Below are 15,066 nucleotides of genomic sequence, written 5' to 3' on the forward strand. Positions count from 1 at the left end.
GTCCACATGCGTGGAGAAATTACATTTGCGTACCCGAGCTGGTGCAGCGAGTATTACACGGTCGTGTCTCCGTTATATATTATAAATTTTGCAATTCAACGTCTATGCGCGGTCGAACGCGTATGCAGCACGCGGGCAATCCGAAAAAAATTGCTCCCCACCCCCGCCTCGCGCAGCTCCCGCCCTCTCTACAACCGCGACTGGAAAGTTTATCGTATAGCGACATTTTCCCAACCTACGCAACAAAGTTTCTCGTTCGATTTCACCGAGAGGTTGTATATATATACACGGTTACGTGTACACATAGTTACCGTATTACATGTATGCTGTATATCATATACGCTACATATATACATATATATACATATGTATATACATGTACACAGGAATAAGGAAAAGAGGCGAGAAAACGCCGAACAAGAGGAAAGTAAGAGAGCGAGACGGAAAGTGTGCGTATGTGCGCAGGATGCGACAGATCTTATAGTAGGTATAGGAGAAAAGGCTAGAAGGACGCGTATACGTATACAATATGAATGTAGGTACGTACGAACGTGGTGTATGCGAAGTAAAAGGTGAAAAATAAAAAATCAATCGACGTTATCGAGGCACGATCGAGTTCGGTAGCGAACGAGAGGTGAACGGGAGCAGCGGGGGCGCCTCGCGGCTGGTCCCGCCTCTCCTAGCGAAAACTTAAAAATGCCGCCGCAGAGCGGCCCGAATCGATATCCGCCGGCCGGGTCACGTGACCCCGCGTCGCCTCGGCCCCCGCCAATCCGGCCTCCGTCCGACCTGTCCCTGGCCCCGCCTCCACCCCCTCCGCGCCGCTCTGACCCCACCGCCACCTGGCCGCGCGCCGCGCGCTGCGCTCGCCGCCAAGTTCGAATGCGGAGCTTAAACCGCAGTACGCGACTGGAAGCGCACCCGTTAACTTCGGCGCCATGTCGCTCACCCCAATCCACGACGAGTGACCTCGCAATCACTCGCATACTCGTAGAGATCGCGCGTTTCTCTTCCCCGTTAATATATGTATTTTTCCTATCCGTAGTAGCGCCGCTTGTGTTTGTGAGTTCTCGCAGGCGTAGTTGTGTGGTCGCAATTCGATCGGTTCCGTCGCGTCCACCTGATATTGTATGACGACGTGTCGTGTAACTCAACGACGAGTGGTTAACGTGACGACGACGCGACTACGTGAAACTCGGCCCATCGCCGTCAGTGTGTCTTCGGTGTGTTTCGACAGGTGTGCGAAAGGATTCTTCTTCTCCCGCTATCCCACGATCAACGGAAGTGTCTACCCTTGTGGTCTGTTTTTCACTGTGCAGGTTCGGTGTCGGGGTTGGAAAAAAACGTGGGCCAATCGTCGTAATAGTGCCGTGTGTCGGGTCCACCTCCGATTTAGCTCCGTCCGTCGCTGCGGCATGCGAACGGGAACGACACCCGGATAGCTATATAGGCATAGCAGTGATAATAATAATATTCGTACAGTGCCGGATGTTTGAGTGTTGATCGAAAGTGACCCCCCCCGGATACCGGAGGTGGCGTAATTCCGCGAACGGCGACGGTCCGCCTCTGAAATGACCCGGTGAATACTAATCTGCAGCTGATCGCGGAGGAGCGGGTTGTCCAGAGACCGCGGTTATTATGCACGGGATAGACGGGAACCGGCATCGTTGCTCCCTGCAGCATTGAAGAACGAAGATGGAAGAGGGTCAGCTGTTGCTGACCGAATTACCGGCCCTCCCGCCCCTGAGAGGCTCGACGGTATTGCATAGGCCTCAGTACTACCAGCTCCACCAACCCCACCTCGCCCTTCCGACCCCCCACAGTCAGACGATACAGCACGCACCCTCGAACCCACCCCACTACGGCACCGGGGCGACGAATCTTACGACCAACCACCAGGGGATACCGAGGCAGCTCCCTCCCGTCCCGAGAGGAACGTCCGCGGCGAGTACCCACGTGTCCAGCCTCTATCCCGAGATCCTCGCCCTGATATTCAGCTACCTAGACGTCAGGGACAAGGGACGAGCCGCCCAGGTATGCGCGGCGTGGAGGGACGCCGCCTATCACAGGTCCGTCTGGAGAGGCGTCGAGGCCAGGCTGCACTTGAGGAGGTCGTCGCCGGCACTCTTCGCAAGCCTCGTTCGCCGCGGGGTTAAGCGGGTCCAGGTCCTCTCCCTGAGGCGTTCCCTTCGCGACGTTGTCCAGGGGGTGCCGAACCTCGAGTCGCTCAACCTCTCCGGATGTTACAACGTGACGGACGTAGGTCTGGCTCACGCGTTGATCCAGGAACTTCCATCGCTCACGGAGCTCAACCTGTCCCTGTGTAAACAGGTGACCGACACGTCACTGGGGAGAATCGCGCAGTACCTGAAGAACCTCGAGGTTCTCGAGCTCGGCGGGTGCTGCAACGTCACCAACACCGGACTCCTCCTGATCGCGTGGGGCCTCAAGAAACTCAAGAAGCTCGACCTCCGGAGCTGCTGGCACGTCATGGACCAAGGCATCGCCCATCTGGCCGGTCTGAACCGCGACACGGCCGACGGCAACCTAGCCCTCGAACACCTGGGGCTCCAGGACTGCCAGAGACTCAGCGACGAGGCTCTCAGGCACGTTTCCGTCGGCCTTACAACCCTCAAGTCCATCAACCTGTCCTTCTGCGTGTCCGTAACGGACTTGGGGCTGAAACACCTCGCCAAGATGCCGAGCTTGAGGGAGCTGAACCTAAGGTCCTGCGACAACGTAACGGACATCGGCATGGCCTACCTGGCCGAGGGCAGTAGCAGAATCTCATCCCTCGACGTCTCGTTTTGCGACAAAATCGGGGACCAGGCCTTGGTTCATATTTCCCAGGGTCTGTTCAACCTCAGGTCCCTCTCCCTGTCCGCGTGTCAAGTCAGCGACGAGGGCATCTGCAAGATAGCCAAAACCCTCCACGAACTTGAAACCCTTAACGTTGGCCAGTGCAGCAGGCTTACGGACAAAGGACTCACCACCATTGCCGAGAGCATGAAACATCTGAAATGCATCGATTTATACGGTTGTACGAGGATCACAAAAACCGGATTAGAAAGGATTATGGAATTGCCTCAGCTAAGTATATTAAACCTTGGACTATGGCATCTGCGGTGATGGCATTCCCAAATGAACACTAGTGTCTAAAAGGAACATTTCGCTTAAGGTAACACGCACGTTCGTTGAAGGGTGAAACGAAAACGGAACAAACAAACAAGACAAAGAAAAGATAAGAAGCACCTACGCGACTTGCATCGTGATTATTATCAATTAATTATATTTTTTATTGTTATCAAAAACTATTACCTACCCGCTACATCGTAACCATTATCATTGTACTGTTACAACCGCGCATCGGTCACATATGTATTAATTTCCATTGAACTAACACCGGAATTTCTCATCGTGCATGCATACGTATGATAGACGAAACGATGAAGAATAGTATAATATTAAATAGTTACTCTACAAACAAAGAAAGAGAGAAACGGTGAATCACGGTACCTATCACTCTGTCATGACTCCTTATCGAGGCACCGCACACAATACCGTACAGAGACACCGACGTTTTCTCCTGTCTATTATAATCCAACTACATATACATATATATATAAAGAAAGATACCTCTTACACATTTACACGCTCCGCGGTGCAAGGAACAAGAACTCTCTCTACGTATTTTGCCTCGAATTTCAACGTGCAATGTGTGTCTGTCCCCCCACCCCTCGCGTTCTCTCTCTCGCTCTTTCTCTCGCTCTCTCTCTATCTCTCCATCCGGATAGCTGCGAGTGAACGTATCATACCTACCATAGCTCTGAACAAACTTACGATATGCACCTATATAGATGCACAGGCATATCCGTATACGTGCATAGAAGGCATAACACACGCGAAAACGTTGATGGTTGCGCGCCTACGTCCTCGTCGTACATCTTCAACCACCCCGGTAATGTATAAATATGTATAGCTTGTACACTATGTGTACGTATACACGCATATGTATATATATGTATGTGTGTATATGTATGTATACAAATGTATATCTGCTCGGTAGCGTGCGCGTGGTTGTGTGCATTTACGCCGAAGCTACGTACGGCGCGTAACCACAGCTACGTGAAGATACGTAGCTGCGTGCATGCATACGTGTACGCCGGGGATATGTAGGAGGAGGAACGATATTGTGAAATCGATTCGACTGTGTTGTACGTCCGTACATACACTCCACCCACGCTTTAAGCCGTTTTGCCACGTTGGCAACGCGACCCAAACTCTCCGACATTCTCCTTTTGTTCCACCTTCGACACCAGTTACCATCACTATCGTCAGTTGCTGCTATCCCGAGTCAGTCAAGGGTCGGGAGTAAAAACGTATAATATACATTAAACGTAGTTTCCAGGGATTATTCAGTATACATGTCGAGTCCGATTTGCTGTGATAGATAGTTGCATCCAGCCTTTGGCTAACGGAAACCAGCTTAGGTACACTCATTATGTCCACAAAATTTACCAACACTTCGAGCTTTGTTTGAAACATGGTTAAACGACTCCAACTATGCCCTAGACGTGCGTTTTCATGCTGCTGTTCTTTCATACTCGATACCCACCCCGATCAATTTCGATTCATCTTGGTGTATTAAATCATGCGGTTGGGTTGTCATGACGTATTATAAGCGGGCTTCTATGCCATGTATTAGATACCCGGTGAAGATACCATCGTCAGTAAAACAATATTAAGTCGAGCGATATCCGTGCGAAATACAGAAATTCAGCTCCAAGTTGGGCACAACAATATTTTGGGATTAACGGATTAACGGTGCTGCCTTGTCCTGGAGGTCATCTATATTCTCAGATTTCGAAAACAGTACAATAACCAAAGCCTCGCATAGAAACGCGTAGGGTTTTTTTTATCGCGTAGGATACAAACGCTTAAATCCGAGTCATATATATTCCCCGAAATTCCGCATACCGAGAGTCCTTTTCAAAATTCAATACTTTCACCTAATTATTCAAATTTAAGTAACAAACGTCTGTATTGCTAATCAATTTGATAAAAAAAACAAAACGTCTTCTAACGTACCGAATTCTCTATCATTGTGCGAGCAAATAATCCGAAGGTCTTTCGAAAATATTGGAATCTGTAGATGTTTGAATTTTAACAAGGAAAATCAGAAAAAAGACAGACTTTTCCACGCGCTTTCGACATATGTTTTACGACATACCTACCCGCACAATTGACATTATTGCAGATAATTGTGACAAAATATTGAAACCTGCATGTATTTTGGAGTTCTCATCAGCCGTCACAGATGTCCATCTCTGACAAAAGTTGACGTACAGTTAAATAATTTGTTTTCGCTTTCGTAACGGTGAAATGACGACTTAGGGAAGATAGCGATGGATGTGATAGTGGTAAATAAAATGGTAAATCGACCAATTTATAGTGTAGGAAAGATAAGTAATCATGGATTTTGATCGCGTATTGCAGAGTCGCGGTGCTGGACGGACACACGTGCGTTCGTGTACCTCGTGTTTATATGCGTGTGTGTGTGTGTGTGTTCGTGTATGTTTACATACGTACCCGGGCGTGAAGTAGAAACGAAGGAGGCAAAGGCTCTTACCCGTCGCGTCAATGCTGCGCCAAGGTGTTAGGTACTGTTGCGTTAGCTGTACATACATAAATTTAAAGCGCAGTCTACCACGCGTGTGCATAGGTACTACGCGTGTCATTTCCGAATCGGCATTCGAGTGTAACCAAGTTTTCGAGTTAATATCAAACTCGGCATGCCTGAAATACAACCTGAAGAGGCTTTATAGCTCAACCTTTTGTAGGAACAGTGCGATGAAAGGAAATAGCGAAGCAAGTTCCGAACTGAAACAGTTACACTTAAAGTATCACAGATTTGAGCCGGTTACGCAAGACCGAAAATGGAAAATCGGGCTGACAAACATCCGATCAAGCCTTGTCCAGCCTTCTATAGGTTCATCTCAAGATCGTACTTCAATATTTACAAACACTTCTCACGCTCATTATCTCATATTTTCGCCATTTAATTAGGGCAATTCTTCTCTTGTATCTGGCGGTTAAGGCTTACACGTAAAAAGTAAAAGGCGATCGGAAAGAAAAGCGTATGTATTGCGGCTAATCGTAAATCGAAAAGAGAAGGAATCTGAAAACTTTTCCGAGCGACTGTACTGGAAGCAGAGTATATAGTATATATATATATATATATATATATATGTAAGGGACCCGTCGTCCCAAGTCGAGCCGAAGGGCACCGGGCCAAAGAAGGGCTTGCAGCAGCCAGCCTCTGCTGGAAGTTCCGAGGAGAACCTGAATTTCAGCCGAGCTCGACACCCGTATAACGCCCGACGTACACACACACGCAGAACTTCGGTCACCGACTGAATACGTGCCTTCTACCTGGATACCCGACAGCACTTGGGCCCTAAAAACCCGAATCTTGGGGCCCCGCGCGTCTCTGCACGACGCGAATATAAAAATAAAACTGGAAATACAGGCTCGCCTTATTCCTTTGGAGAAGCAAAAATTGCTTTCCCATACGGGTAGATATGTATTCATTTTGTACGGTATTATTCTGAAGGAATTAGACCTGGTTGTACTTACGGAAAAAAAAATTCCACACACTTTCCTTGTTTGTGGCTTTGAGCAACAAGCGGACAAATATTTTTCCCCGATTCGTTGCCATTAGTAATCCACTGACGAGAAGATTTAATCGATTCTTTCCTGTAACTTATCTTTATCCGTATTAACATCCGTTCATTTTATTTTCCTTCTTTTGGTTTGACGTACCGGGTCTCATACCTATAACCGTCACGTGACTGAGAATCAAAATCTTTTCTTATCGTAATGAAGAAGGAAAAAAGACGTTCGACGAATGGGGCAAACGGAATGATAAAAAGATCGAAGAAACTGAATTTCGATCCAATTTTTAAAATAATATTCAAGAGACGCGAGCCGGGCGAGAAGAAATAATTTCAATCTGTTTGCGCACGAAAATGAGCATTTCGAACGATGAAGTCGGGAACGAACATTTGACTAAATATTGTTTCAATCGCCGTCGGTGTACACAGGCGAAACCCTCGCACAATAATTGCTGATGAGGATTGCTACAAGAAATATTGCGCGAAGTTGGAAAGCGTGGATGAAGCCGACGCCTATCTCACACGAGTATATCTGGATGTATGATAATTGAAGGTTGCACTTCGAAAAATTATAGCTTCTATGATAATTATATGTGTTGTATTTCCGATCCGTTTTACCCTGTCCCAATAACTTTTTGAATCGCTTCTACTTTCGATCGATTTATAAGTTACACCTTTGTTTACGCATAACATCAACTGTTATAATACACAGACGGCGTCGAAAACTGATCGCTTACCAACGCTCTCGATGTTCATAAATATAAATCTTGCTACAACGGAACACGCGTAATTCTTTCGCCTCCATTTTCGTTACGTATATAATCACATACACGAAGCAAAATCCCTCGCTGTATCGGGATGCGACGCCATTGTACAAATGCTCAGGTTCTTGCGTTCTTCAAGTTTCTTCGTTATAAAAACTTTTCCCCGTGCCTATCGTCTCCGTTTTTCCGGAGGCGAAGCCTCCGCTCCAAAACCTCCCGTTCTTTTCCTCTCTTTTCCTCCTCCTTTTCTCTCTTCAGCTCCAACACGCCGCCCTCGCCTCACATTTTTTATCCTTTTTTTTTTTTACGAAAGTACACCATGAATTTTACCAGGTTGAAATTTTTGTAGTTTCTCCCGCGCAGCAAAACGGAATTCACTAGTGCTGAATCAATTCGATACGCAAATTCTAGAAAAACAAGCATCTTGATTGAATCGCTTCAATAAGACTTTTCAACTGTTTACGTGACCTAAGTAAATTTCATCGAAAATAAAATCGTTTTCTAAAATCCATAGGAATTGCTATCGTTTTGTTTGGCGTAGGTGTGCTGAAGAGAATCGTACAACTGAAACGAAGTTTAAAGTTTCAATTTTGTGTCATCGAATCGATTCGTCGGTCAATTTTTTCAAATTTTTTTATGTGAAACTTCCGTAGCGGGTGTATCTACGAAATGATGTGAAACGCAATATTTTGCAATGCTCTGCTATGAAACGCAATGTTTAGAAACGCTCTGTTATGAACCAGAATATTATAAAACCCCCAAACGACCCCTATCAGCGGTCGTTCCTCTGCGCGGATCTTCGTGCCCGAACACACAAACTTATTTGAGTAGCTCAAGTTACGGTAAATTATTAATATAAATTTCAGAAATTTCACTTCTGCCTCGCGTGATTGCCGCACACTTTTTTTACAAATATTTCCCGACTCATCTCAGTTTTTCCTTTATCTGCGCTATATTCCATGCCTGCAAGCATGTGGATCTGAATAACCCTTTTCACACTATAGTTTGGATTTTGAAAATATTCTGCTGTTATCGATCAGCGATCATATATCATCCAATCCATTAATTCACTCCTAAATCCTTTATCGCCCGGCAATACGATCTCACATTTCACTCTCAACAAACGAAAATTGTCTAGGAACAGAGATAAATAAAAATACCCGAACCACTCGATTTTCGATTTCGATTTCGCATCGTGTAGAGAAAAAGAAAAAACTGACTAAAGAGAAAAATACAAAGAGAAAGAACAGGATAAAAAAGAGAGAGGTATAGAAAACAGGGAAACGAAATAGTCAAATTAATAGCGTTGGTCAGGTTCACGTGACCTGGCGCCGCGGGGGTGGATGTAGCCTCGGCGAGGGTGCCGCGAGGATAGAAGTAGGAGGGGTGACGGGGCGACGGGGGGACGGGGGGACCCCGCATGACGAGGGACAGCGTTGGCAAAGGCGAGGGAGTCACCCTCCGTAGGCTAGGTGCTATTGTAATCGATTGGAGACGGAGGTAGGGTGCCGAGAAAGGGTGTGTTCCCTAGGCTCCCCTGGCGGTGGTCCCCTTCGCAGCCCCGTTACTCATTGTCTGGCCGCCCCATCCGCGGCGGAGGCCCCAGACCATAGCCAGACCCTCGTAGACACTGCCTAGTGCAATGCTGTATATGGGTGGGTATAGGTGTGCGATCGTAGCCACGTTTCCCTTGACGTGTCGAAGAATTTTCCGCCGGATGTACCTTCGCCTAACCGCACGTTTCATTCGATCCGCAAAAATTTCTCTTGACAAATTTTCTAAACGAACGACGCGGTAGTTGATTATTGCCGTCAGAATTTCATCACTTTTTTATATTATCACGAATTCACGACATCGCGTTCAAGCGGTCGTTTTCTTTCGATTTGAAACTGCAGTTCTGCACAGAAACTATTGCCGGAATCGTAATTTCGATTGTATACGCGTCGTGAACAACTTTTTATTAGGGGAAATTATTGAAATTAGTTATGATATTTACGTTTCAAAGACATGCTAGAAATTAATATGAAGCAAATATGAATAAGACTTTTGAAAGCAATCGGGAAAAATAACGTATTTCAAGTATCCGAATTTAAACAATAGAAATACCTTAAGAAAATCTTCAAAAAACTTTCGTTCACTTATTATTTTCAGCCGTCAAATAGGAAAATCCTCGTGTTTGCTAATTATGTCAACGAAAGATTTCTGCCATGGTAACTCGATGTTTCGAATCATGCCTCGCAATGATAAATTCTTTACACTGAAATGTGTTTTTTCGCGACAAAATCTTGCCATTACTATAATTGAGAGCAAAATACATGAACCGTTCAGTACGAACAAGTAACAAAAAAATATATAAAAAAAAAAAAAAAATTTCCCCATTCTTTCGTTAACGTTTCAGCCCAGGTGAGGGCCCTCCTCAGAACAACATTTTATTAAGTAAGTTGCGTCTGTTAAAATTGACATGAAAAAACAAAAAAAAATTTTATTAACGAAAAAATGGAAAAAATTTTTTTTTTTGTTTTCCAATGACCTTCATATTCACGAATTAATATTCACAATCAAGAATCAGAGGTCAAGAATCACCACTACGAAAAAATATATACTTCAACGCAGATTTATTCAATTTTCTTGATTGACAAAAAAAAAAAGAAACAACACCAATACCTCGTTTTAATTTCGATTCATTCACTTCGCGGAGCCTTGGTGAAATTCACTGTATCTTTCGTTGACATTTCGAGTATAGAGTATAAATACTGCAGCTGAAAGATGAATCCATGAGAAATAGCAATAAGGAAATAAGATGAAGGTAGAGAGAAACTGCCCGTGGCCCAGATACCAAGGGGCTTTTTGGCTTTGGTGAGGGTGAGACAGGGGAGGAAAAAACTTTTGGATTTTATAACTTTACGACAGGGTGAAAACAGTTGAGTCACGAAGGGAGGCTATCGGCCGTCGGCACTCGAGGTGTACCACCCCCTTCTCCACCCCCGCCCCCATCCCCACCAACACCACCACCGAACTCGTGTAAACGGCCACCTCTCCAACTATAATACCGGGCGTCGCAAAACTTTGACCCGAGGCGAGCAGGCCAGGTTCGTTGTCACCGACGGTATGGGGCAGCACCTTTACACGACGAACTTGGCCCGTTAAATATTTATTTCTCTTCGTTTTAGGGCAAGCTCGGACTCCACGTGTGGAGAAAGCGACACCACGGCGTGAAAACCCGTCACTATAACTAGGTGCCCGAACCTAACGGGAATGTAGCTTTTCTTTTCTTGACGAAAAACAAAATTGACAGAATCGAGTAAAGGGCACGACCCTTCCTTCCGTTTCGTCCATTGCTGAGAAAAGACCGGAACAGCCATACAAGCTTAAATGAAATCTGGAGCAGTTTTTCCTTTTCGTAAAATACAATTGAGTCGGACAGTTTTTAGTCGTAATTGTAGCTGCGCGGTTATCTAAGAACCTATAAGATAAACTCAACGCACTCACCATTGGTGAGATCATCGTTTTTTAAGCACTTCAAGTTTTTTTTATACCTCTTTTTTGTGCTCATCTTGGATAAAATTCCAGCGACTTTCCTTGAGCTGCGTCAAAATCAAAATTTATGTATCCGGTTTCGTTTTTGCGCTTAACGGTGGATGTAGAAAGGCAACTTTCTTGCTATTAGGAAACCTTGTTCTTATATACTCGTTTTAATTTAATGTCCTCGGGTAATGACTGGAATTATTGGTACTGTAAAATGCCCAACATCTGAAAGAGAACACCATTACATCCAGCATAGCTGTATCGATGAAAACTGATTACAAAACTATTGTCTTCAACGATGCATCGGAGTACGCACTTAAGCCAGCATACCATACAAATGCCAATTGCTTGCCATCGTGTTTTTCCTCGAACATCGCACATATCGCGAAGTAAACATGAAAAATATTTGGCTTTCTCAGCCAAGGTTTAAATATCGGGCTTGCTTATCTATGACGCGTTAATTAGTTGTCTATACTCTAACCTTTGGAAGTACAACAACCCATTCGATTATCTCAGTAGTATTTGACTATGTTGAAATAACTTCGAGCCGAGAGAAAACTATACCCAAGGAATATATACGTGAAGCGTGAAACGAGTTGATTTGGCAAATTAAATTCCCAATTTTTAGGCATTCGTCGAAGGTGAAATCGTAGCCCAACTATTTCTACAGTCATTTTGTTAGGCGTGAAATGTGAAATATCGCTGAATAACTCACGGATGCTGAAAATGATCGTATAGCTGGAATTAAACTACGAGTTTTTCAATGGCAGCCACACCGAATTTCTACCAGCGTTAATCGAATTCACCTATCGAATATTCTACAGTTTCGTTGTTTATCACAAATTAATTTGACCAAGCTGCACACGACTCGCGCTACTTCATACTAAACATTTCGACTGACGGAATTGAATTCTCGCGAATCTATCATAATACACATATAGGTACGACTCACTATTAAGGCTATACTTTACGCGCGAAATTACCATCATTGCAATTTTTCAAATTCCTCGTAAAAGGAAACGTGAAATAGATGTTCCCTCTCACCCCGGAAAGCTTAAAACTATCGAAGCCGTACAACATCGAGGTATTCGGTAAAATCAATTAAAAAATAAAACGTTCGTGTCGCGCAGCGTTAGTCCAAGGGTTCGTAATTCCTTCGGCCCTGATGTTTAAATTTTTTATCACTCATACGGTATCGGCAAAACGAAAAGATTGCCGAGCTTGATATTTATTGAACACTCACCTGTTAGACACACGCGTGTGTCCGATACGTAACAGCGGTAACGTGTGCGCGTTATACCTTCCTGCCTGTATATACAGTATACACGATATAATATATATTCTCGTACAAAGTTCCACACACACGATAGGCGGTCGAGCGAAGGCTTGTAGATTTATACACGTGCCTCTACGTACCTTGTGCATCCGTGTGTGAAATTTCGTCACGATACCTGCAGAGAGTTCGGGCGGCCATCATGGCTTTACCTGCTTGATAACTGCTATCTAGCTTCTAAGAAGGCGACGGCGCCGCGCGCCCTTGGTTGCTTCGCCTTGCTTCGCCTTGCTTCGCCTTGCCTTGCCTTCAGCTGCGGGTCCCGCATATCCGATCACTCGACTCTTACTTACGCTTCGTCCGTTATGCGTTTTACGTATCACGTCTGATGCGGGACGCGATGCAGAGGAATAAGAAATGAGGCGTACAAGCTGGACATCTGATCCAGTCGTGCACGGTTCGCGCTACACGATACTCGACTAAATTTTATACCTACATCACACGCGGCGATACGAATACATTTCTTATATATTATATATCATGCGGAATTTGCAACATCTCTGTGCCAGTGAAAGTCGAACGCTCAACAATCTTATCACTCGCTACATAGACAGAAAATTCATGCCTTCGGTGTTAACGTGACAACAATATTCAGTATCTTCCAAGGAGTCGTAGGTAAAATAGCAGTAGATGAGAAATAACGAGTCCATAATGCGTAGCCTGCACGTTGCAGTGGCTGGGCAGTGCTGACAGAGTGCCTACATTAGGTGTGTTATTATCAAAATTATCATCGGGACCGGATGCTGCGCGAGCGAGCCGACATCTCCGGATGCATCTTGTTAGGCAGAAGTAGGATTTAAGCGCCGTTTTACTGCTGCGTGGATCGGGCAGCAACGACCAAGCCCAAGTATTACAGACCTCGCCCTTCGACGCCTGTGTAACGCACGTCTTTGTTCTTCGCGAAACCTCATTCCTTTGTTATGTAAGCATATCCACCATTTCATTATACAACGAGGTTAAAATACCCTAGTTTGACGTTAGCTTGATTCGTGAATTTCTACCGAAATCCGACAATTTCCCTTTGATCTGCTTTCGAAAAAAATCTAGTAGATACCCTCAGACTGCCGTATCAGAAATGTTGAAAGCATGGTGATTATCCGCAGTTTCTTCAGAGATGAATTACAAAACTAATATCCGTAGAATTAGTCTGTCTGTAGAAGTATAAACTGGTATCCGCTTCGCTCTTTTGTTTTTAATACAATTATTCGATTACCTATCAGTGTGAAAGAATGTCAGCAGTTTTTGCTTATTTTCGCGATTTACTCCCCTTCTTTAATTTCAAAAATTTCTCTACGTTGCCGACACACGATATACTTAGAGGAGATGGTGGAAGTAACGAGGCTGATCGATTAACTGCACATGCGCAAAATAATTCAACTCTATTGGTCGATGAGATCGTACCCTGCAATATTTTCGTGCGCAGAGCAGGGTCGCCAACTTACTCGGAACGCAAGACACGAGCTTTCAAACTCTTGCGCCTCAAGCGGCGAGTTGAGGTTAGGTTGGAAACATAACATGATACATCGTAATGCAATAATTCGTCACTTGACAGTAAATATTTGACAAAAATACCTGAATTACTAAATCAGTTATTTGAAATTTGCTTAACGCAAAAAAAAAGAAGATAAATCGCCGTGCTTACACGACGTCCATACCTCGCGTTTGGCAGCCAGCATTACAAGATAGTAAAGATCGCGTTTGCGCAGTCAACCGCTCAGCCTGCTGATTTTCATGAGGTTAGAGTTCGTAACGTTACTTCAACGTCGCAAGTTTAGAATTTTTTGAAATCCAGCTAGTAAATCATAACAATGAAAACATGTTCATATTTTGAAAAGCCAATCCTTGAAAGTCGTTCTAAAACTGTACGACGATTTATTTCACAATGTTTCGTCACGTTAACGTTACTAACTTCAGTCTTGTTGATTTTCACCATATATCCTCTTGGTATACAAATATACCGACGGAAGGACACAGGGCTACGATGCTAATTAAATTTGCAACGCATAATCGTGGGCTTACATATACACATATATTGACATACACTGTAGAAATAGGCGGCATTGACGCTGGTGATGAGACTGGTCCAGATACAAGATGTGGTGCCGTGGTACCGTCACCTGTATTGCACAGTAGGTTCTCCTCCTTTCCCGCCCCCTCCTCAAACGAAGCAACGTAATAGTACATATAAATGCATATACATATACAGTCCGACCTCTCAATAAGAACGCCGAATCCCCGGAGGGGAAAAGTTTTTCCCCAAATTTGAGTATTTTTCGCGGGCGTTCTTATCAAGAGGTTCACTCGGGAACAATTGGAACCTTCAGGTTGAGTCGGAGGGGGGGGAAGTGCGCGAGCCAAAAACTGGGGAAGCGTTCTTATTGCGGGAGTTCTTATTCAGAGGTCGGACTGCATTAACATGAAAAGACGCAAAGTGAGTTATTACTTATTATTATCATTATTGTCATTATTAATTATTGAATAAGTTGAGTAAATGTACCTCCTCAAAATTAACTATATCGTTATAGTTCTGTATCATAGCGGGGCGCAGCGTCTCTGCAATTATACGATTATAATTATGATGATGATTATGTACATATTATATATACTATATATATATACTATATATATATATATATATATATATATATACATCTTGTATAACGTCGAAATATTACAATGTGTAAAAAAAATTTTTCAAGTTTCTGTTTGTAAATATATTGTTTAGTTAGTTTTCGATATTACAATTATTATTATAACAAATATTATTATG

The 15,066-nt window shown here is 44.2% G+C and overlaps 1 protein-coding gene across 1 annotated transcript; it reads left to right on the forward strand.

The window, feature by feature from the left end:
• Positions 1-928: 928 nt before the first annotated feature.
• On the forward strand, positions 929-3,987 carry LOC124413113 (F-box/LRR-repeat protein 14). Its single transcript, XM_046893489.1, has one exon. It carries the CDS (start codon positions 1,696-1,698, stop codon positions 3,127-3,129), a length of 1,434 nt encoding a protein of 477 aa, XP_046749445.1. The 5' UTR covers positions 929-1,695; the 3' UTR covers positions 3,130-3,987.
• Positions 3,988-15,066: the final 11,079 nt, after the last annotated feature.

The sequence above is a fragment of the Diprion similis genome, chromosome 2 (genome assembly GCF_021155765.1).
Source record: "Diprion similis isolate iyDipSimi1 chromosome 2, iyDipSimi1.1, whole genome shotgun sequence".
NCBI lineage: Eukaryota > Metazoa > Arthropoda > Insecta > Hymenoptera > Diprionidae > Diprion > Diprion similis.